Genomic DNA, 24297 nt, shown 5'->3' on the forward strand with positions numbered 1-24297 from the left:
AGGAAAACAGCGGCCCACTTTCCCTCACGTGCTCTGCTTTTGTCCTTCACACACTTCACACTTGAGGGAGAATCTAATGACATTGACCTTGGGTCCCCCATTCTGCCCGGCGGAGTACACAGCTGTGGCAGGCGGTCCCTGCGGGACCCTGCCCGCTGCTGCATGCACCGTTAATGTGGCCAAGCCAGCAGCTGACTGAAAACAGTGGCAGGCAGGCACTAGGCACACGACCCCTGACACTGCGGGCCTTTTTTTTCCTCCTCTCAGCTAGCAGCCAATGGGCGGGCTCTCTCCACCGGCTGCCATGGCAACGAGAAGACTGCTCCGCAGTGCCCAGAACAGATGTCACATGAGCCAAGATGAATGTGGTGGGGGTGGGGAGCATTGGTGGGGGCGGAGGGGGGTGGGGGAGGCATTTGGAGTTAAATGGTCCCACCAGAGGGAGTGAGGCAGATTTTGAAGTAAGTGCAAAGCTGTAACATCTATTTCCTTTCTCTTCCCTGTCCTTTCAGTTCTAAACACACATGCACAAACACGAGTGTCCTTTTATCTCCGCTACTGAGGTGCCTGCAGCTCTCGGGCTTTCATGGCAAACATGAAAGCTCTGATTTCTGGAAGCCTTAAGTGAACATCGCCTTCACTGCAGAAATGCAAGCGGGCGTTCTGCAGCCATTTAGGAATAGGTTGGGAAGCTCTGTGGAGGTGAATCGGGGAACCTTAGAACCACTCGGAGCTGAGACAGAATCCATAGGAATTTTAAAGGCAAACGCACTGCCTCCGTAGGCACACCACAAACCCCGTTTCGCTCTTGGCATCACTAAAATGTAAGGGCTCCTACGATCCTCCCCCCACGGGTAGTTTTTCTGATCTTACCGTTCCTAAGGCCATTTTATATAGACTAAACCAGGGCGGGGTTTACCAATCTACCTGCTTGAGCAACAAAGGCTCTTTTGTTGTCTCTAAAATAGATCCCATCCTCGATAAAATACTGTATTTTAAAGGTTTCCACTGCCTTCCTCTTCTCTGCCACTGAAATTATCCAGTAGAGAGTGGGCAGGCAATGAACGTATATATTGGCCAGTATGATAGGAGGTGATGTCAGTGGCACACAAACACAAGGAAACCGCAGGCCTTTCTTTCTCCCTGCCTGCAGCCAATGGGCAGGAACCTAATCTTATTCCTGTTACCAGATCACAGGAATCAGAGAGACACAAGGGACAAGGTACAGGACTGGTCTTAATCCGATACATGAAATGCACTGAATGCGTCAGAGGATGGGGAAAAGTGACTTAGAATGATTGTGCGCTTGTGCTTAAGGCCCCCGACAAACATTCAGGGGGTGCCTGCTTTGTGCAAAAGGCCACATGGAGGGCTGCAAACGTGGCAAGGCAAAGGAAGTGCACCCACTTATAATCAAGAGTGAAAAGAAACACGGTAACTCTGACATGGGGAAGAGGCAGGAAGTGTGGCGTGCAAAGCACCATGTGAACCGGGAAGAAGAGAGGCTCCAAGGAGCGTCCTGCAGCATGCGGACGTGAGACCGCCTCGACTGTGGCAGACCCCTGACATATTACACACCATATCACAGGATGCCCGCCATGCCCTCAGGAGTCGCGACTGTCATCCCAGCAAATCAGGAAACCCCAGGCTTAGGGAGGTGAGCAAAGGTCATACCACAAGCAAGTAGCAGAACCACTGGTGATCTACGTCATCCACCCACCTCCACAGGGCTCTGCTCCATGAATCGATGAGCAAAAGTGACACATGGCTGCAAACGACGCAGCTGTGCATGGAGGCGCCCTTTCTTGGTCTTCCCAACAGCGTCCCTGAAGTCGTGGGCGTCAGATCCTCACTGCATTTTTCCTACGACATTCTAAAATAAACAGTAACTATTAAAAAGTGAAAGGTTCTGGGGCGCCTGGGTGACTCAGTGGGTTAAAGCCTCTGCCTTTGGTTCAGGTCATGATCCCAGGTCCTGGGATCAAGCCCGGCACTGGGTTCTCTGCTCGGCAGGGAGCCTGCTTCCCTCCTCTCTCTGCCTGCCTCTCTGTCTACTTCTGATCTCTGTCTGTCAAATAAATAAATAAATTCTTAAAAAAAAAAAAAAAAAGTGAGAGGTCCGTCTGGATAGACCCTGAAGTCATCCCGTGTAACACAAGGGGTACAGATGTCACACCGCGGGAGCCACTGCGTCTTCCCACGCCGGCCTTGAAAGAGGAGTAAGAGTGTGGTTCCTGGAGCACTGGATCTCGTTCAAAGATCACCCTATGACAGTCAGAGTTATTTTGCATGTACATCCTCCACCGACATGACACTATCTTCTTGGGCCTCACAAGCATGCTTTCTCCTCTCGTTATTCGGGCCAGGAAGTGGCTCAGGGTTCTTGCGGTGCACTTGAATGAAAAGCAGTGACACAAGGAAAAGGCTGTGGGCCCAGCAAAGTGCTTTACTCCTGGAAGCTGCCTCTCCAGGCTCCATTCCACCCTAGGGCGGCACTTCCCCGCCACTGCAGTGATGGGCCAGAACCACCAGAGGGCAGTAACACAAACCAGATTTTTCCTTTGGATCCAAATATGGATGCACACAGTTTAATAATATGTAAAGCCCATTATTACAAGCTTTTCCTCTCCCCACCCCCTATTAATGAACAAATGCCCAGGGGTAATGCAGATATTTCTAAATACAGTGCAGGAAAGGGCAATCTGTACTCATACACAGGGAGTCTAACCCACAGTGATAAGTGGAAATGAAGATAAACACCCAGATGCAACTAAACCATTAAGGCTAAAGATTTAGCTGTCTATACAGCTGCATACATGGAAATATAGATGCCTGCCTCCCAGAAATGGGTATCTTTAAAACATTTATTTCATGAGTTCTTATTAAGAGTTCATAATAATACCTGTAATGGTAACTACAAAGCCACAAGAGGGTCTAAGATGAATTTCATCTTTATGGCTAGGCACACAAAGGGGTATTTTACTCCTTACCTAAGATAAGTGAACGAATTATGCAGGGTTTTTCCATGGACACTGAAAACCTGTAACTCCACACTTTAAACAACAGCACAAATTTTAAAAGAAGGGTAACAACAACTGGTTAATGCCCAAACCATAAAATATCAACTGACATTTCCCCACATCCATTCAGGGTCCTTCGATGCAGATGAATGGTTTTTGGTGTTTGTGACAGCAGAATCTTGTTGTGTGGTTACTGGTTTTAACCTCGCAGCAGAGAGCATACAACAGACCGACTGAGTCGGGATACTTTTACCCAAGAATAACCTATCCATTTCTCGACAAAGACAGGGAAATAATACTGACATTTTCTCAAGTCATGACAGAAAGGAAGATTCCCTGATCCTGTATTTTCACAGTGGCTGAAATCTGAGGGCCTTCGGAAAAGCAAGATGGAGTCACTGCAAACAGCCTTGTGTCTGGAGTCACCCCATGAAATCCCAATATTTGTAAAATGCTTGACAGATTATCGAATACCCCCACACAACATTCGGGCAAAGCACATGGAATTCAGAGTCGAAGGCCTGTAACTCTAAATGGGCTATCAGGTCACCTTGGGAAAGTGAATGAAGCCCTCGGAGCTCAGTGCCTTCCTAAGGTCGGGAGGAGAACAGATCCTGAACGACGAGGGTCATGTCAGGACGAGGGTCACCTGTGTAATATGGCACAAAGCACTGAAAACTTAAGATTTATAGAGTTTTGTTCTTATTTTCCCCATTTTATAAACAAGGAAATAGAGCTGTAAAGACTTGTCCAAGGTCAAGGTCATGGCTGGTAAAAGGTAGAGCGGGGTCATGGCCAGGTATTCTCTTCCAAAGTTGTGATTCCTCCCACCCCTCCATGATGACTTTGTCAGTGTTGACCTTTATTTCTCACAGTTCTAGGGCTGGAAGGCCCCAAATGGAAGTGCCAGCAGAGTGGATTGGATTTTATTGTGAGGACTATTCTCATGACTTAAAGATAACCATCATCTCACTGTGTGCTTACATGACCTCTTCTTTGTGTGCATGTGGAGAGAGCTCTCTGTGTAGCTTCTTACAAGGACACTAATCCTATCGTGGGGGCTCCATCCTCATGACCCCATCTAACCCTAATTACCCCTCAGAGCCCCATCTCCAAATTCCATCACCCTGGGAGGTTAGTGCTTCAACAATATAAATTCTGGGGAATACAAAGATTCAGCCCATAACAAGGGGGTAACAGGGGGCTTCTTTATCCTGCTCCATATTTTCTGTCCAAGGCAACAAATATTTGCTGATAATCTGCTAGGTGCCAAGGATGGTACCAGGTCTCAGGGGAAACAAGGAGGACCAGGAGCCCTCAAAGAGTTTAATGTCAGGACAGTTGCTATAGAATGTTCTCCAAGGCAGACGGAATGTTCTCCGAGAAAGAGCGTTTATGATATGCGGGCTTTTATGACTGTGTATAGCATAATTGATGACAACAAACTTCATGAGATCCTTCTTTAGAGAGCTGTGTTTGAAACAATTATAATGTGAGTCTGGCAACTAATCAGCACAGAATTAATATTTGATAAGGTAATTAACATATTAATTTCCTGAGGAAGATGGGGGTCAAAGGAAGGAAGGACGTTTTCAAATTTTCAGCCTATAGATGCTTGCAAGGAAACACAAAGGATATGAACCTCCTGGCAGGGAATTGTCAGATCCAGTTATGGGATGACGATTATAGCATAACTGGATATTTACTGAGTAGGTCTAATTTCTCTCAGTTGAGTTGGTATAATTAAAACTGCTTTCTGGATTAGAAAACTGAAAGAGCTCAGCTTCAGTTGATATATATTAGCTGGGGCAGCTGGGTGTTTCAGTTGGCTAAGTATCCAATTCTTCGTTTCAGCTTAGATCATGATCTTGGGGTTGTGAGATCAAGTTCCACATCAGGCTCTGTGATCAGCAGGGAGTCTGCTTGAGATTCTCTCTTTCCCTCCGCCCTCCCCCCACTTTTGCAAGCTATCTCTCTCAAATAAATAAGCAAAATCTTTAAATATATGTATGTATGCTAGTATGTATGTATTAATGTATTTATATAAATATTCAGTCTAAAAAAGGGACATTTTACATATATGTAAAGTCTCATTTAATTCTTACAATAAACCTTTGAGGAAATTTTGTTAGATAATTTAAAATGAAGACCAGAGAAGTCAAGGACTCATAAGTGGTTAAGTGACTAAGAGAGTACTAGAACATTCTTCCAACCATTCAAATGTTATTTTGATTACACGCACAGACAATTTTCTCTTCTAAGCAGCCCCAAAATCTAGCAGCTAGGATTTTTTTTTTCTGTTGTTATTTTTGGTATGCTACTTTATTCTGTTAACTAGTATAGGGGTGAAGTTGGGTCTTTTTTGAAGGTGTATATGTTTGAAAGGGGAAAAGCTTATGCAAATTTCTACCTTCCTTCAAAAATAGACAAGGATCTCAAGAAAGAGGAGATCAAGTCTCATCTGCTCTGGGGAATTAAGTGTGCTCTGTGTTTAGCCCTGGGATCCAGAAGAACCCACTCAGTGAGCATGGACTACCCCTTCTGAACAGCCCAGAAGAGAAGAATTCCCAGTTTCAGGACCCACTGGAGGCTGGACATGTGGCAGTGGTTGTCCGGAAACCAGGTCTGGAGACTGTGGAAGGCTGAATAGTGTCCCCAGAATTTCGATGTCCTGATCACTGGAACATGTAAAGGTTATTTTATGTGGTAAAGATTTCACAAATAAGAATTAAGGATCTTGAGACAGGCAGATTATGTTGGATTATCAGGTGGGCCCTAAAGGCAATCACATGTGTCTTTATAAGATAGAGGCAAAGGGAGATTAGACACATAGAAGAGGAGGAAGCAATGTGACCATTGGGGCAGAAAACGGAGTGATGGAGGCACATGTCAAGGAATGCTGGGGAGTCTGCCTCTCTAGCTGCAATCTAAGAGGAGTAGAGTTAAGAACAGATTCTCCCCTAGAGCTTCTGGAGGGAATACAGCCCAGCTGAATCCTGGATTTTGGCCTAATGAAGCTGATTTTGGACTTCTGGCCCCCAGAACTATGAGAATATGAATGTCTGTTGTTTTGAGGCACCAAGTCTGTGGTCATTAGCTGCTGTAGCTGTTTGTAATTAAGAGAGGGACAAAAAAATCAGAGATGTGGCAAATGAGAAAAAGGAAGACAGTTTCATGTACCTACTACTGACTTAATCTTGCCAAAATGGTGTTTTATGCTTGCAACACTGAGCAATTTCTTCTCTCAGGGGGGTTTGCAAGATAGGCCCTGGGGTCAAGAACACTGTGGTTAACTCAATAATGACTTCCTCCTGGTATATAACACATACTAGACAAAGCAGCCATTCCTCAAACCTCCAAAACCAGTCTCTTTGTGGCAACAGAGAGTCTGCATAAGACTTAACTTTGAAATACAAAGAAGTATAAAAACATTCATTATGATGTTCACTGCATATGTACAATTTTCTATGAGTGACTGTGGTTCTTACCCTGAGTCCCTAGACCTCTAGAAGTTCTTGAGTTTTATTCGAAGGTTTGGAGCTCTGAGTAAGAATTAATTGTTAATTCTTGGATATATCATAATAATTACGCCCTCTAACTAGAAGATGTCTTATGGGATGATGGCAAAATGACTATTCGGAACCTTGTAAGCCATGAAAAGGAGTTGGGATTTCATTCTAAATGTAGCGGGAAGCCATGGACAAGTTTAACACAGGACAAGGACATGACTGGAATTAGATTTAGGATGTTGCTCTGGCTGCCCCATGTGGGCAGATGGTAGTGGACAGGTACAAAGCCCAGTGGCATAGGAACAGATAATGGTAGCCTGGGCTATGACAATGAACATGAAAATGAGAGAGACTTAGGCACAGTGGAGACCTACTGGAAAAGCAGAATCTAGGTTAATCCGATTAACTGGAGGGGAGAAATAAGGGAAAAGGTCAATCAGTGATGACTCCTAGGGATCTTGCTTAAGTAAGTTAAAAGAGAGCTGGGAAGGCCAAAATGGTGGTGGTGGCAGGGGGAGTTGTGGGGCTTGCTTATGAGGGGGGAAGGGATGGAAATAAAGTCTCCAGTTTAGGAAATACTATGTTGATAAGTAAGGGGAATTAACAAGGCAGGCAGTAGGATATGGGGATCTGTAGTAGCACAGGTAGGTAGGTGATCTGGAAATGAAATCTCTCTCTCCCTCCCTCTCTCACACATGCACACACACTGAGCAGCCAAACCAAAATTTGCCAGGGCTTAACTGCAGGGCATGGGGAGTCTGCCTCTCTAGCTGCAATCTAAGGGCTTTGGGAAGAAAACTAAATAATCAAAACTGAACAAAATTCTAGAATGAATTTAAAATTTGGGGAAGAAAATTAAATAATCAAAGCTGAAGCAATTCTAAAAAATGCTGTTATGATCCAATCGCTATATCTGTTTATTTTTTTTCAGTGTTCCAAAATTCATTGTTTATGTATCACATCCAGTGCTCCATGAAATGTGTGCCCTCCTTAATACCCACCACCAGGCTCACCCCTTCCCTTCCAAACTCTCAGCTTATTTCTCAGAGTCCACAGTCTCTCATGGTTCATCTCCCACTCCATCTCACTTTTCCTCTCCATCTCTCAATGTCCTCCGTGTTATTCCTTACGGTCCTCAAATAAGTGAAACCATATGATAATTGACTCTCTCTGCTTGACTTATTTCACTCAGCATAATTTCCTCCAGTCCCATCCATGTTGATACAAAAGTTGGGTATTCATCCTTTCTAATGGAGGCATAATACTCCACTGTATATATGGACCATATCTTCTTTATCCATTTATCTGTCGAAGGGCATCTTGGTCCCTTCTATAGTTTGGCAACTGTGGACATTGCTGTTATGCACACTGGGGTACAGATGGCCCTTCTTTTCACTATATCTGTATCTTTGGAGTAAATATCCAGTACTGCAATTGCAGGGTCATAGGGTAGCTCTATTTTTAATATCTTAAGGAATCTCCACACTGTTTTCCAAAGTGGCTGCACCAACTTGCATTCCCACCAACAGTGCAAGAGGGTTCCCCTTTCTCTACATCCTCTCCAACACTTGTTTACTGTCTTGTTAATTTTGGCCATTCTAACTGGTGTAAGGTGGTATCTCAATGTGGTTTTAATTTGAATCTCCCTGATAGCTAATGATGATGAACATTTTTTCATGTGTCTGTCAGCCATTTGTACTGTAGACTGTTTTTAATCTTTCACTTTGGGTACTTTAAAATGACACTATATAGAGTATAGAGGACAGATGACAATCTGTTAGATAACCGAAATTGAAGATAAAATATAGTAAATACTTGGAGATTATAGCGACATTGAAGATACAGATGAATGGATGGGTGAGTGGATGAACAAACAGACAGGGAGACTGATAGAGACAGATTTTAAAACACTATTTTACATTTGGGACATGGTGGATAATTTAGCATTACCCAAAGGAAATGTGTTTGTTCATGAAGTTTTGAGGAGCTGGGAAGGAGATAGGTCATGTGATCAGGAGAGCTATCTTCAGACTTAGTAATTCTCTATCAGATTTCAAAAAAGAAGATCTATCAGTAATCAAAACATTTGATTCCTAAAAGAGGAAGAGTTGCATTTTCAGTATATAAGAATCATATCTGAACACCCACCTCCCCTCCCAGAGGCCACTATTCAGTTTAGAATATTAGAAAATATCATGACAGGTTTACTTGGGAGGTAAACTGTCTACAGTTGATAATCCAAAGGCAATTAATGATACATTTGATTGTCTCCTCCAATTAATACCATATGCAAATAATTCCACAATAAAACTCGGGAAAAAATATGAAAATGCAGTTAAGATTACAAAGTCTTTGTCCAAAGTAAAAAATATACCCGCATGTTGTGCAAAAGTCCCTAGCTCACCAAAGACATGATGTAGGTGTCATATTCTGTGAACAGAATCCAGCACTTCCAAGGTCAATGAACCCAGTATGAGGTTTAATTTTCACTCTGATCTTCTTCTATGAGGTTTTCTGGCCTCCTTTAATCTAAATAAAAATTAGCAAACTTCTTCAGCCATTTATCCTTTCCTACGGTTGTTGGTGAGCCTGGTATCTACCACCCAGCCAACTTTGCAGAAAACCACAGTTTGGATGGAAAATCACTTTGGGTTTCTGGCTCATCAGCAGTACTGCACATCTAATTAGCTCAACAATTGGTCCCTGTGATAAAATCAGCTAATTTTATGTTCAAATGGCTGCTCCGTGGTAAGCAATACTGTCACTCTCAACTCCATGTATAAAGAAGTTGCTGAAGAAGCTGGTTACTAGGGGGTCACTGGGGGCAAACTAGTGAAGACTATTAAATTAGTAACTTAAGTCAATGTTACAGTTAGTGCATAGGGGTCCCACCAGGGCTCAAGATGAATTCCCAGAATGTAATGACGGGGCCAGAAATGCCAACTCTTAATGGGGAAATTAGTATATACAAAATACATGGAATGAATTATCTGCAGAATCTCCTACTCTTAGAAATAAATCTATATGTTTTTGAGAAAATTACAAGGTCCTAGACCTTAATCTAGTATTGTTAAGAAATTACTCTCCCTAGATTAAAGACTTCTGTGGTTTCAGGAATTTGTGCAAGCCTGCCCTAGGTAGAAAACCTAGGAAAGTCCATTCCAGGAATCACCTATTCAGCTTCCCCCTCTCTTCTCCTTAACTGTTAAGGCAACTGGTGATATCAGAACTCTCCCTACTTTTGTGGCATCTATTAGAAACATTATTAAGGTATTTTTTTAAGGTAGATGCAGAAGCACAGATCAACTTGTTCATGGTATAAAAGCTACTTATATCATCTCTCATAGGCATTGCAAATTATTGAATTTTTTTGGTGTGTATATTATCAATTATACCAATTGAGTGGATGGTTAGAAATTTTTATAATTTTTGAAACAAGGAACACCTGAATGCAAATATTTTTACATAAATATACAGAGAGATACATACATACCTCCATCTAATTCATTATGCCTATACATGTATATAGATAAATATAGTCAGAGATATAGAAATGATTTTATTTATATAAGGGGCTTAAAATAGTAATTAGCACATCATAAACTCTCAGACCACTCTGGTATTCCTGTGCTATCATCATTATCATTATTATGTAGCTACATATATACTATATGTAAATATATAAACTACACATGTAATGGTGTATTATTTAACTATCTGGTGACAGCAGGATGCCTGCTAAAAAAGAAACTTGTCCTTTTCTTTCTCTGCTCTAGAAGAGGCGCCAGAAAGTCACTAAATTCTGGTAGATCATCCTTGAGGCACTGGAGCCAGTAGGCTGCCTGGAAGGGATGGGGCAGTGGGGGGTCAAGGACACTTTGCAGAAGGTTACTTCAGCTGCCTCATGTGCACCAGCTTAGATCCTCTCAGCCTAACCTTTCTCTCCTCCAGCCACCACTGCAGTGCTCTGCTCTGTATGGACTCTGGTTAGCTTTATGCAGGTACAACCCTACACTTCACACCCATGCGGTGTCCTCCTGCCTCCTGCTGCAGGGACACAGTCTCCTAAGTCCTCACAGTGCCACCCAGAAGCACAGAGTGAACCCACAGGGAATGGCATCCATTAGACATGGGTTTCCCTTCTTCCCCCAGAATGGTCATTTCAGAAGGACCAAACAACCCATCACTGATAGGAAAGACCAACGTATATTCACTCTCCCTCCTTCCTTTTCCGTGTCGTTTACCCCTGCCTGCTCGCTCCATGGCACCACACTCCCAAGTTAAGGCCTCACACAACAAGCCTTTGTCATAGGCTCTGCTTTCCATGGGACCTGGACTAAGATAAAAATGATAGTAGTCACCCCTGTGCAAGGGCACAGTTAGCCCTACTGCTCACCAGGGAAGGTGAAAAAAGGCAGAACATTGTTCTTTGGTTCTAGAGAAGGAAAATGACTTGTCCTCTCATGATATGGATCTGCAAAGGCGGGTAGGAGATAGTAGTACCTGGTGCTCAAGGTGGGACAGAAAGATAAATCCTGACCCAGGTCTCCTTGGCAAAGACTGTATCAAGAATGTAAGATCCCTCTGCACTTGACTGAGCTCACCCAAGAGTCCCTTGAACTGTGGCTTTCAGCATTCAGCTCTTTATAGTGGTGACTGAAAGGAAAACTACTTGACCTTTAAGCTGCGTATCTCCAGAAAAGAAAGCAGGGGAGCAGTTCCTGGTGCAGCACCTCTGATGGCCATGAGGACTGTGCTCTACGGCGGCCCCATGCTCTTGCAAGAAGCCAACATAAGAGTAGAAGGCTTGGAATCTTGAGTGTCCCAGCCAGGAAGCCAGACTAACATGCCCTGTACCTGCTGCAACATGGGTATACATACCCCTTATGGACCACTGTGCTGTCTAATCAGGTAGCCACTAGCCAAATGTAGCTATTTAAATAGACAATTAAATTAATTAAAATATGATAAAACACTCTGCTACTCAGTTGCATTAGCCACGTTTCAATGTTCAATGGCCAGAAGGTGGCCAGTGGCTACTATATTGGAAAGGGCAGAAGAGACCACTGCCATCATGACAGAAAGTTGTATTGGGGGTGCCACTATGAAGTCAGGACTCACGATTTTAGTCAGTTAGCCAGGAGACCCAATACGGGCTTACCACTCACCTATCAGGGGAATGGAGGGCCGTTTTCATTTATGTGGTAAAATAAAAGAAATACAAGAGTATTTGTGCTCTGAGTTGGTAATAAAGCACTTTTTAAAAAGATTGATTGATTGATTGATTGATTGATTTGACAGACAGAGATCAAGTAGGCAGAGAGGCAGGCAGAGAAAGACAGGGAAGCAGGCTCTCTGAGCAGAGTCCGATGTGGGGCTCGATCCCAGGACCCTGAGATCATGACCTGAGCTGAAGGAAGAGGCTCAACCTACCGAGCCACCCAGGCGCCCAGTAATAAAGCACTTATATGCGGTTATGTTAACAGCAAGAGATATTTGGATACTGGGGCAGAGGAGACCCCAATCTTTATGGCAGTAAAGACTTTACTTTTAAAAACCAAGCAAAACCATGTGTATGTATGTATATATTTAATTCCAACATACTTAGGTATGAAACACCCAAAAAGTATTTGGTTAGAACAATGATCTAGAGTATAAGATTAACATTCCCCAAATCTATAAAAATAATGGAGAAATTATTTAAAAAGTTAATTACATTTAATACCTAAATTTTAATTCCTGTGTGTATCAGTTATCTAAAATCAACATGGGTTCCACTCAGTGCAAATGGTAAGAAACTATACTGGGATAGAAGTAAAAAAAATTAGGTATAAGTTAGCCTCTTCATCATCATATGGAAGACACTGACTTTTGAGCTTAAAATGCTCATTGTGAACACCAGAATGTCATCTCCTTTGGTCATATTCTAGAGAGACAATATCCTTCTCCAATCTCTTAGCATATCTGTTGGTACCTTAAGAGACTGGATCATAACACTAGGTAATTTACATATAGCATTAATCACATGTCTTTTTCTGTATTATTCATTACTCACATTGTCTTTATAATTAAATATAGTGAGATTAAACCAAAGAGAAGTGATTTTTCAGTTCTTGCTTGGGGCTGATGTTCTGCCGAGCTTAGCACAGCATCTTGCCTGGTGTAGGCACTTCCCTACCCACCTCTCAAATGTTAGTGTTCCATAGGTGTTGAGCCTTTTCTTCTCATCTCTTATCTTTTTTCCCAAGTGACTGTATCAGCAACTAGGACTTCATTTACTAAATACAACTCCCAGTAATAAGGGCTACCATTTGTGGAACACTATGTGCTAGGCCCTGTGCCTTACAAGCATTAACCGAGTCAACAGTCACAACAACCCTGCCTGCAAGGAAGAAACAGCCCACATCTCCTCCTAACAATCATCCAGATGCCCAGGTCAGAGGTCCCTTAAACCTGACATTTCCAGACTTAACTTACATTTTGCCACAAATCTGCCTTGGTTCCTCCATACCATCACACAAAACATTGCAAGTCAGAAACATACAAATCACCCTGGATTATTCCCTCTCCTTTTTCTCCACTTCCAGTAAGTTCCAAATTCTATTACTTTTACTTCCTAAATATCCCTTCATTCCATGCAGACTGGCAGCACCCTAGATAAGGCTTCCATTACTTCTTGCCCAGAGTCCTGCATCAGCTGTCCAACTCATTGACCTAAATCTGGTCTTTTTTTTCTGTAACCCCAGTTACTCTATGAACTAAACTGGGTATCTGAAATACAGGGATAATAATGAGGTCTTTCTCCTTACAGGTTTGCATGAGTTAAATGAGAGAGCTTTCTAAGTGTCAGGTAGTTGATAAAAAGTTACTTAGCTGACATATGAATTGAGACAATTTGGTGCTGGAGGCTATGTGCTTAACCATCACCACATATGCCCAGGTGATCCCATCATTATCAACTTCATGAGGTTGTGATGAAAAGTCATGATGGGGGGAGCCTGGCTGGCTCAGTGGGTTAAGCCGCTGCCTTCGGCTCAGGTCATGATCTCGGGGTCCTGGGATCAAGTCCCGCATCGGGCTCTCTGCTCATCAGGGAGCCTGCTTCCCTTCCTCTCTCTCTCTGCCTGCCTCTCTGCCTACTTGTGATCTCTCTCTCTGTCAAATAAATAAATAAATACATCTTTAAAAAAAAATAAAAAATTAAAAAAAAAAGAAAAGTCATGATGAACAGAGATATGAGAAAGGGTCTTTACAGTGAAAAGCTTTTGAGAATGGCAATATAAATATACCCCAATTACTCTAACATTTTGTAGCTTTAACAATAAATGCTATCTTGTGGTTTCTGTAGGACCACGTAGCTTGGCGCCTCTCACTTGAGGCCTTTCATGGGGTTGTAGTCAAACTGTGAGCTGGGGTTGCAGACTCATCTGAAAGCTTGAGTAGGGCTGAGGGTCTTCCAAGCTTGCTCATGTGGTTCTTGGAGGCCTTCATCCGTTGCCATATGAACCTTTACACAGGGGGCTGTCTCACAACATGGCAATTGGTTTCCTCCAGGGCAAGTGATCCAAGAGGCAAGAAAGGAGGGCCCCTACTATGGAAGCCACAATCTTTTAATAAACTCATCTCAAAGTAACATCCCACCACTGCTGTCATTCATGGGGAGTGAGTCATTAAATCCAGTGCATACTCAAGGAGAGGGGTTTACACAAGGGCAGAAACCTTAAGAGCCAACCCGGAGGCTGCTTACTATAAGCACCTAAGTAGACATCACAGCCCTGAAGGGAGGGGGTGTGCTGAGAATAAATGGTGCTCTATCAGCATTTCCCCTAGTCCTCTCTGCTTTTTAGAGTTGAACAGCCCATGAATTTCATGCCCTGCTACTTTTTATCAGTAAATAACACTCTTGTCTTGGTCTCCTCCTCACTGCCATCTCTGCCACCATGGAGGATAGGTGGAGAACCCACAGACTGCTGGGAACTATTAAATGTCAGACTTTTTTCATAAATCCAAAATAGATCAGCATTATAGTAGCGACTGGCTCTATTGTTAAGCTTAAATTTAAGTCAGGAAATATAATAATAATTAAATTTAAACATTATCACAAAGTTCTAAAAATTAAAGCAATGCAAGTTATTTTTAAAAGAACCAAAGCTCTATTGAAGACTTTTAAATATAATACAAGTTAATAGTAAAAATAATTATTTCATGCTATTATATCTGTATTTCTAAGAAGTATTTTTATTATAATTCAATCCACTGTTACTCGCAAGAGACAGTGAGTATTCTGGGTTGAACCGTGTACTCCAAAAAATGTATTTTGGAATCCCAACCCCCCAGTATCTCAGAATGTGAGCTTATTTGGAGATAGCATCTTTATAGAGGTAATCAAGTTAAAATGCAGTCATTAGGTTGGACTGTAATCTACTATGACTGAAGTTGTCATAACAAGGAGAAGTTTGGACACAAAAACTGACAAGATAGAGGGAAGAGGATGTAAAAAAGATACAATGAGAAGATAGCTATCTACAAGCCAAAGAGAGGGGCCTGGGCTAGAACTTTCTGTGGCAAGCCTCAACAGGAACCATGAGTCAAGCAGAGCCAGCAACTTGATTTTGAAATTCCAGCCTCCAGAAACATGAGACAATGCACTTCTGTTGTTTAAGCTGACAGTCTATGGTACTTTGTTATGGCAGCCTGAACAAAGTACTATACAAAGAAGGAAGAAAAAAGTGAGATTTAGTGAAAGAGAGGCAGGGAGAAATAGATGACTCTATGTCAAGATACACATTCATGTGGATGAGATGACTTTCACAAGAAATACACAAAGGCCTACTCCTAAAATCTCATTTAGCGTATTTATGGAGCAGAAGCTGACAGATATTTCCAAAACTGTATGAATGGACACAATGGCAGCTGAAAGCAACCAGATTCTCCTTCTACAGGTGGGGTCTGACTGATAGGGGCCACCAGAGGGAGTCCAGGAACAAGAGAGGACCCTACCTTCTGGTAGTCTTCTTTGGACCTCAGGGCTACATCCATGTGCTCAGTAGAGGCTGGATAGATGGCTGAGCGGTACTGAGTGCCATGGTCATTGCCTTGTCGCATGCCTGGGAAAGTGGAAAGCAGAAAGATTACTGGAGCAGAAAGAAACAAGGCCAGTGTCACAAGTTTTCTATTATTCATGTGCTGCTAAGTTGCTTGGTAGTTTTTGTTTTTATTTTATTTTTTTCAATTGAAGTATGGTTGACACACAATGTTACATTTGTTTCAGGTGTACAACTTAGTGATTTGGCAAGTCTTACCTTAGGCTACACTCACCACAAGTATACCTACCATCTATCACCTTACAATTCTATTACGACACCTTTGACTATATTCCCTGTGCTATGCCTTTTATTCCTGTGACTTACTCATTCCATAACTGAGAGCTTGTATCTCCAACTCTTCTTACTCTTTTTCACCCATCCCCCACAACCTCTCCCCTCTGGCAACCATCAGTTTGTTCTCTGTATTTTTGAGTCTGCTTCTACATTTTGTTAGTTAGTTTTGTTTTTTAGATTCCACAAATATGCAAATTTGTTTTTCTCTGTTTTACTTATTTCACTTAGTATAATATCCTCTAGGTCTATCCATGTTGTCACAAATGGCAAGATTTCATTCTTTTTTATGGCTGTGAGTAATATTCTCATACACACACACCACATCTCCTTTTTCCATTCATTCATCAACAGACATTTAACATTTTTTCCATATCTTGGCTATTACGAATAGTGCTGCAATAAACACAGGGGTGCATATATTGCTAAGTGCTTATTTTAATTTCATCGTGACACCACTCTCCTTAAATAAGCAAAAAATATATCTGTTTTGCTTTATTTTAATTACAACAGTTATATTTGAACTTAGGTAAATTTATCATAGGTCTTAGATCACAGTAGATACTCTACAAATATGTATTTTTCTATGCAGATATTTAAATCATAACCTACTCTAGTTTTCACTTGTAAAGCACTGGGCTGTCCATTATTTCTTTGGATCTTAATGAGACACTCTGTGGCATGTACTGTGGTCCCTCACATAGTAAATAAGGAGATGAGATTATATATGGTAAGCACCTGCCATACAGAGGAGGTGCCTATAAATGACTAAATAATGATATTCAGTGAGTTTGAAGAGCTTGCCTAAGGTCATCCACCCAATTAAGGGAAAACCTGAGCCTTACAGTTAGCCCAGTCACAGCTGCTAAAGTATATATCCCAATCAATTTCTAACTGAATAATTTCATCCTCAAAGTTAAATAGGCACAGGCTTAAGATAGATCTTCTATAGATCTCCATGTTGTGGTCAAACGAAACTCACACTCGTTTACTGCATCATTCAAGAATCAACTTCAGTTTTAACAAGTGCCCCAAGTCTCCTCCAATAGAAGATATATCTTCCAGAAAGAACAGCTCTGTACATTCAGATCCATGTGAATTACCTGGGGATGTTGTTAAAATGCAGATTCTGGTTCTGTAGGTCTGGGGTGAGCCTGAGTGAGAGTCTGCATTTCTAAACTGCCCATGGGTGGTGCTGACCACCAGACTGCACTTTGAGTGGCTAGAGTTTAGAGTCTGCTCAGATATTTTCAAGATTCTTTATAATCCAGCAGCAACAATTTTAACTCTAATAATGCAGTAAGGAAAACCTGAATCTTCCAAACTAACATCCTTGAGGTACCCAATGTACAGTACTCCTTCCACCTCCAACCCCATTCCCCCAGGAGGCACACACTTTTTACTGAACTCCTCCTATTCAAGACTTAGTTCAAGCATCTTCACTCCACATAAACTTTCCCGAGGGCGCCTTATAGCTGCGACAATCACTGATCCCTTTGGGCAGGTCTCTCTCTCAGAGATTTTACTGTACTGCATTGTTATTATGTGGTTGTCCCTCTTCCTCATCTGTGAGCCTTCCAGGGCGCAGAGCCTTACAACCATGGGACCTGGTATAGCATCAGACAGATGCATACCCTTCCACCATGAAGGACATATAAGTTTATATCTCATGATCCAAGGCCCTGCAATCAGTACTAGAGTGCAAATCAATCAATCAGTGCTTTTTTTTTTTTTAAGATTTTATTTATTTATTTATTTGACAGGTAGAGATCACAAGCAGGCAGAGAGGCAGGCAGAGAGAGAGAGAGAGGAAAGCAGGCTCCCCACTGAGCAGAGAGCCCGATGTGGGGCTCGATCCCAGGACCCCAAGATCATGACCTGAGCCGAAGGCAGCGGCCTAACCCACTGAGCCACCCAGGCACCCCGATCAATCAGTGCTTTTTACCTTTTAATGAAAATATAAATTTAAATGTAGATAAAATAATCCTTCTTAAGAGCTCTAGGAAAAAGCTACCAGTGAGCTAATATGTTTGACTAGTAGAGGGAAGTGCAGTAGCTAAAGACACCAAAGGTTCACTATATCAGTTAATGAATTGACAAGCTAGAATTCATGATCAAAACTAGAGTCTAAAAATAGAGGTTTAAATAACAAACTAGTACGATTTAGCGTCAAATCATAAGCTATCTATGGTGTGTGCATATGTACTTGTGCATACAATGAAGGGGTGTTTTGGTACCTGTACCTATTTGTTCACATTCCAGATTGGTTGACTTCCTAGAAATTCCATTTTCCCACCTTCAGAGTCCCATCCCCACCTTGACACACAAAGGTCACATGGGGACTGGAAACTAATTAGTGGTTTAAACAGCCAATACCAGTGACATGAAAATATTAATTTAATAATAATAATTTAATAATTTAATAATATATAATAAAAAATAAACCAGCCCATGTCACAGCTATAAGGAGCCCTCGGGAAAGTTTATGTGGAGTGAAGATGCTTGAACTAAGTCTTGAATAGGAGGAGTTCAGTAAAAAGTGTATAATACCAAATTAGCACTGTATAGTATCAAATTAGAATATCTATTTCATTTCCATATAAGCTGTATGCTCACTTACGTACCATAATATTATGATAATGTACAATACATATTATTACAGCACAAATATTATTTATAGCCTATACTATATAGGTATTATAATAGTATATTTATTAAGCACTTAGTATGTGCCAAATACTTTGCCAGGTGCTAAGGATACAGCAATGAATAAAAGCAAACCCTACCTTCACACAACTCACATTTTAGTGTAATTTAAGAAACTGGAGAAATATGCTTCCAGAATGGCACTTTGGCAATATTTTTTTCTTTACCTTCTTCAATGTTCACTCTTTCACTTAAAAGTAAGGCTTTTCTTGAGTGACTACTTTCCATCCTTCTGTGCACAAAGATGTGATGGTAGTATTTTTGTTCCCTCTGAAAACATTCTCTAAGACACACATCCAAAAGATTGCTGGATGGCTGATTTTCAGGAAAATCTGACTCCTCTCCATTTGGTACAAGATGCAGAACAGTAAGGTCTCTGTATGGAGTTGTTTACACCTATTCAAGTTCCCTTTTTTTTGGAAGATCAACTAGCATGTGAGTTAAAGAGAACAGGCAGGTGGGGTTTTTTTATACTTTTCAACAAATTTTGCTAAGATTCCATATGCCTTGTACAGAAGACATAAATATCTCTGTGTTTGGGTGAAGGTCCTTAACTTATCATAGGATTATGATAAATTGCTGCTTATGAATAAAAACTAATTTTTAGCAAACAAGATGGGAAAAATTAAGAATCATTCCAAGGAAATTGTCTAATAGTGGGTTCTTCTACTGATCATATTTTCTTAAATAGTCAGGTAGAAGAGTACACAATAAAACCTCCAGATTTACATCTACATTCAGAGCCTCTCTTGTAGTGACATGACAACCTAAGGGGTAGAAATATCCGAGAGGTTTCACAAAATTGTGTGGCTGGGCAGAAAAGATACATATGACTGTCATTTCTAGGCAAGTATATAAGGCAGTGTATTTCTATAAAAAACAATCCATGATTCTTTATACAATTGTGGAGTATACTCCTACTACAATCTGGGATGGGGATTTATGAACCCTTCCCTAAAGCCATGATTCCCTTGAATCAAATTCTAACTTGATCATCTTCTAAATGTTATACTACAGTACTGATAGGGTTGCTGTCACTGTTGTTTTTGTCTTCTTTGTGCAGACTTGGGCTGTCCCCAGCTCACCCTGGACAGCTATAAAGAGAAGTAACATAGTGGGCATTATCCACAGCTCTGTCCCAGACTCCTTGCACCAACCCAAAATGACTTTCTACCAGTTGGAAAGAGAATTATTCACATTGTTATAGCCACCATCTTCAAGTCTTACAGATTTGAATTTACAGCCTTGACCTTCCAATCCCAACACTTCTTGGATATTCTAACAAAACTGACAGCTCCTCAAGTCAGAACTAATCACACTCTCTTAGTCACTCTGGCTAAACCTCTGCCTGCCTGGAAAGAAGACAAGAAAATGTTAAAGAGATACAGTAGAGGATAGAGAGAAAACATCAAAGTCTTTATTCAGATATCCTTGAATTTTGAGTGACGTTGGATAAGGCACTAACCCTCTGGTATATTCATGAATAACAATGTTAATTTGATTGAATATTTTTCCATCAAAATTCACCCCAAGGAGAAGGTATTAATATCTTAAAACAAAACCATATGCACATTTCCATCTATTTGTGTATGTGTTTAGTTGATTCCAATGCATGTACCTTTTGGTTAACTGATGAAGAGGCTTATTAAGTGGAGGGGAGCTTGAAATTTGGAAACAGATGGTTCACTGGGAAATATGATTTGATGTGCAACAGATTGAAAACCTATAGAACTATGGATTCTCTGTTCTCATTATTCTTAATACATTGCATTTACAGATGTTTAGTGTCATTAAACTTTTCACCATTTCTTTCAGCCTCCATTGGTTTATGCTATGCACGCAAAACAGTAACTCACATGTGAGGAAAACCTGTTCACTAAATCTCTTATTAGAAGCCTAGGACTCAGCACTACAAGACCTTGTTTTTAAGTCTGACTCTGTCACTAACATGCTTTATGTAAATTACCTAGTTTCTGAGCTTCAAACCTCATTTGTAAAATAAGGATTATAAGGACCTAAACTATAGGTTTGTTGTGAGGAGTAAATGAGATGAAACTTGTAAAGCACTTTGTTGACTCTAAAAAATTATGGGGTGTTAAGTACTTTAAATAACTTTTAATAATCCTGTAATGCTTCAGAATAACTAGTTTGAAATAAAAATAACAAGATAATCTAGGTACAAAACTTTTCATCCCCTGAAAAGCAGTAAATAATATTCTTCTCTCAGATGCCCACACAGTACAGTTCACATAGGAAAATCCAAACAGAATCAAAATCCATTTTATGTGTGTAGAAATGTACTAGTTTTTAACTCTTTATTACATTTTTAGCAGAATTATCTTCCTAATTAAAATTTTAGCTCTGCTAATCTCCATCCCAGTTCTCTATTTCAATGGAAAGCAAACCCAAGAAAAGGAAAAACTCTTTGAGTGAATTTTCTGGCACCTGCCCCTACCCATGAAGAGCCTTTCAAAGCAATGTCTCATTCTTGATCTCTTATCTGAAGTTTGGAAAAGTCAGGTCTTTTTGGCATTAATCCCAAGAAAGAACCTGGAAATCTGTGTTCCAACCCATGGAATCTCAAAGTTAAATGAAATATTTGACCATTATACCTGATCTAAACGGCCTTTATAATGTTGTTATCAAGCAGCCAAAACTAACCAAAATTGCATTGTGAAAAAGACTGAAAAATATCATGAGAGACAGAGAATCCCTACTTGTCTTTCCTTCTTCCAAAAATAAATACATTCCCTCTACTATAAAGTGTTCACAGAGCACCAGCTGTGTGCTCAGCACTGTTAATTATAAGCCTTGATCCCAAGAAAGAGCCCAGAAAAGGGAAAAGGGGAAAGGGATGAGCTTGACTCTATACTTCACTGTACTGGGTTTTTGCCAACATTTCCCCTCACCTTGCAGAAAGCTGTCATTAGTCTTCAGATTAGCCCTGTGAAGTTGGTATTCTCAACTTTCTTTGACCCAATCGAAGCTGTGAATCAGAGACATTACGTGGCCTGCCTGATAACACAGAGCTGGTAAATGGCCACGCTATGATTTAGAACAAGATCCACCTGATACCAAAATTGATGCGCAACAAGTTAGAGCAAAACAATCAAAGATAATGGAACAAAGTGCACTGTAGGTGGTGCATCTGGAAATGAGCATCACCACCTAAGGTCCAGAAATAAGAACAAGTTTGCTATGTGCTGAAGCCTGTGAAGAGACAGAACTGGGTTCTGCCTAGGGGTCTAGAAAGAAATGAAACTGGTTAGTTGAGCATGAGGCCACACAGGAATCTCAACAGGACATCCCAGGGACCAGATATGTTTGGAAAGATCAGTCTCAAGGAAGCTACAGAATTCCATAGCATCCTGGGGAAGTGTAGTCCTCAAAAATCCAAAACTCTCTTTCATATAGATTCAGTAAGTGTTGCAAAGTTCACTGTGCCCTCCACTTGGCTTTGAAAAAACTGAGAGGATGAATTACTGATACTATCTGGTTGTTTTCCTCCAGGAAAGCAAGCAATGGGCCTGCTGTAGTGAGTGAAATGAAAATAACTGGCTGAGAAACAACATCTTGTGATGAACCTTCTTCCATAGCACTCTCTAAACGAAATAATAAGGACTGGGCTTTGGAGCCTTCTTGAAGAGGACTGACCTCTTGGCATCTACCAACTGTTTGCAATTTTCCCATCCACCCTCTTCAAAGAAGATTTGAAAGGGACAAACCACCAGACTGTTCTAAGATTTCTCTCTCTCAGCAGAGCCACAGAAAGCACTGGAAAACAGAGAAATGCTTAATCTGTAATGAAGCAAAAAAGACAAAAGTTCATCTGCTCAATGGGCCGTCTAAACCTTACCCCTTTTTTGGCTACCAGCCCTGTTCCATACCTTCTAACTGGAGAGATGAAAAAATATGCTTGAACATGGGAATTTTAAAGGGAAATTCACACTATGACTTGTTTCAAGGTGATTACTTTTAGAAATTCCAGGACTCACCAGCTGATAGTGAACATCAGGGCAAAGAAGTACTCATTTATAAGGGCCTACAATTTCTAACTGTGTTAGGGAACTTCAGGGGAATAATAATCTCATTAGGGGCTCACTGTGTTGGTTGCATAGACCGGGTGACTACTGCCAGGAAGAATCCATATTCTTCTCTTCTACACACAGTTGCTAGGGAAAAAATGGATCCTGACCCATAATTAGGTTTTGTCATGAGACAGTTCTGAATTCTAATTTCAGCTCTCCTGTTTGCTAACTGTGTAATCTCAGCCAAGTTATTAGACCCATCTACACTTCAATTTCTTCATTTGGAAAAATGGTGGTGATGGTACATACCTTGTTAGGTACCTTGCATAGAAGCTCAGTAAACATAACTCCTCCATCCCCTTGTGACTTCTAATGCAGAAATTCAAGAAAGAGACTTTTTCAATGTATTTCTTAAGAATTTAAAAGTTTCGGGTGCCTGGGTGGCTCAGTGGGTTAAGCCGCTGCCTTCGGCTCAGGTCATGATCTCGGGGTCCTGGGATCGAGTCCCGCATCAGGCTCTCTGCTCAGCAGGGAGCCTGCTTCCTCCTCTCTCTCTCTGCCTGCCTCTCTGCCTACTTGTGATATCTCTCTGTCAAGTAAATAAATAAAATCTTAAAAAAAAAAAAAAAGAATTTAAAAGTTTCTCAGGCAATAAAGAGTTGTTAAGCATCCACCTCAGTCCAGGAATTTTGCTAGGACTTCAGCTACAACACACACCAAAGAACCTAATCTCTGTCTCAAAAAATTTCTATAATGTATCATCAAACAGATATGCATGCAGAGAAGCAAGATGTGCTTATTATGAATGAACAGAGATCCATCTAGAATCTGTGCCTCTTAACCACTCTGGTCTCATTGGAAATCAAGGATTTGGGTTAGATCCTTTTAAAAGCAGTTTTATTAAGGTAAAATTGATATACAAGAAATGGCATGCATTTAAAGTATACAGTTTGATCAGTTTTGACATGTATACACACAATGTAACCATCGCCACAATCAAGATAATGAACACCTCCAAAATATTCCTGTGGCCCATTTTAAATCTGTCCTTCCCACAACTCCCAGTCCCTGCCCTAAAGCCTCAGGCAAACTCTGACCTATATTCTATCATTCATTTATATTCATTTGCATTTTCTAGAATTTTATAAAACTGGAATCATATAACATGTACTATTTTTTGGTAACTCAACTATGTTGTTTTAAGTTCAGTACTTCCTTCTCTTTATTGCTGAGCAGTGTTCCATTGATTGTATACCCCACAATTTATTCATTGACCTATTCATGGACATTTTGGTTCTTTCCAGCATTGGGCTATTAAAATAAAGCTAGTATAAATATTCATGTACACATCTTTATATGTACATATGCTTTCATTCCTTTGGATAAATACCTGGGAGTGGAATGGCTGGTACACTATTGTTTAAGACTGTCAAACTTTTTCCAAAGTGGTTGTAATATTTTATATTACCTGCCAGCAATGTAGGAAAACCCCGGTTGTCTTATAGCCATGTAAACACTTGGTACGGTCAGTCCTTTTAATTTTAGCCATTTGAATATATGTGTAGTAGTAGCTCACTGCGGTTTTAATTTGAATTTCTTAATGCCTCATGATGTTGAGCATTTTTCATGTGATAATTTGCTATTTGTACATCTTCTC

At 40.9% G+C, this 24297-nt stretch overlaps 1 protein-coding gene across 5 annotated transcripts in view; it reads right to left on the minus strand.

Moving 5' to 3' along the window:
* MSRA (methionine sulfoxide reductase A) overlaps positions 1-24297 on the minus strand; it is a 434035-nt gene that overhangs the window by 93731 nt on the left and 316007 nt on the right. For all 5 annotated transcript variants that reach the window (XM_032332277.1, XM_032332279.1, XM_032332278.1 and 2 more), the window contains one exon: positions 15530-15636. In XM_032332277.1, coding sequence (XP_032188168.1) covers positions 15530-15636 — 107 coding nt within the window. The remainder of the gene's footprint in view (positions 1-15529; positions 15637-24297) is intronic.

The sequence above is a fragment of the Mustela erminea genome, chromosome 2 (genome assembly GCF_009829155.1).
Source record: "Mustela erminea isolate mMusErm1 chromosome 2, mMusErm1.Pri, whole genome shotgun sequence".
Lineage (NCBI taxonomy): Eukaryota > Metazoa > Chordata > Mammalia > Carnivora > Mustelidae > Mustela > Mustela erminea.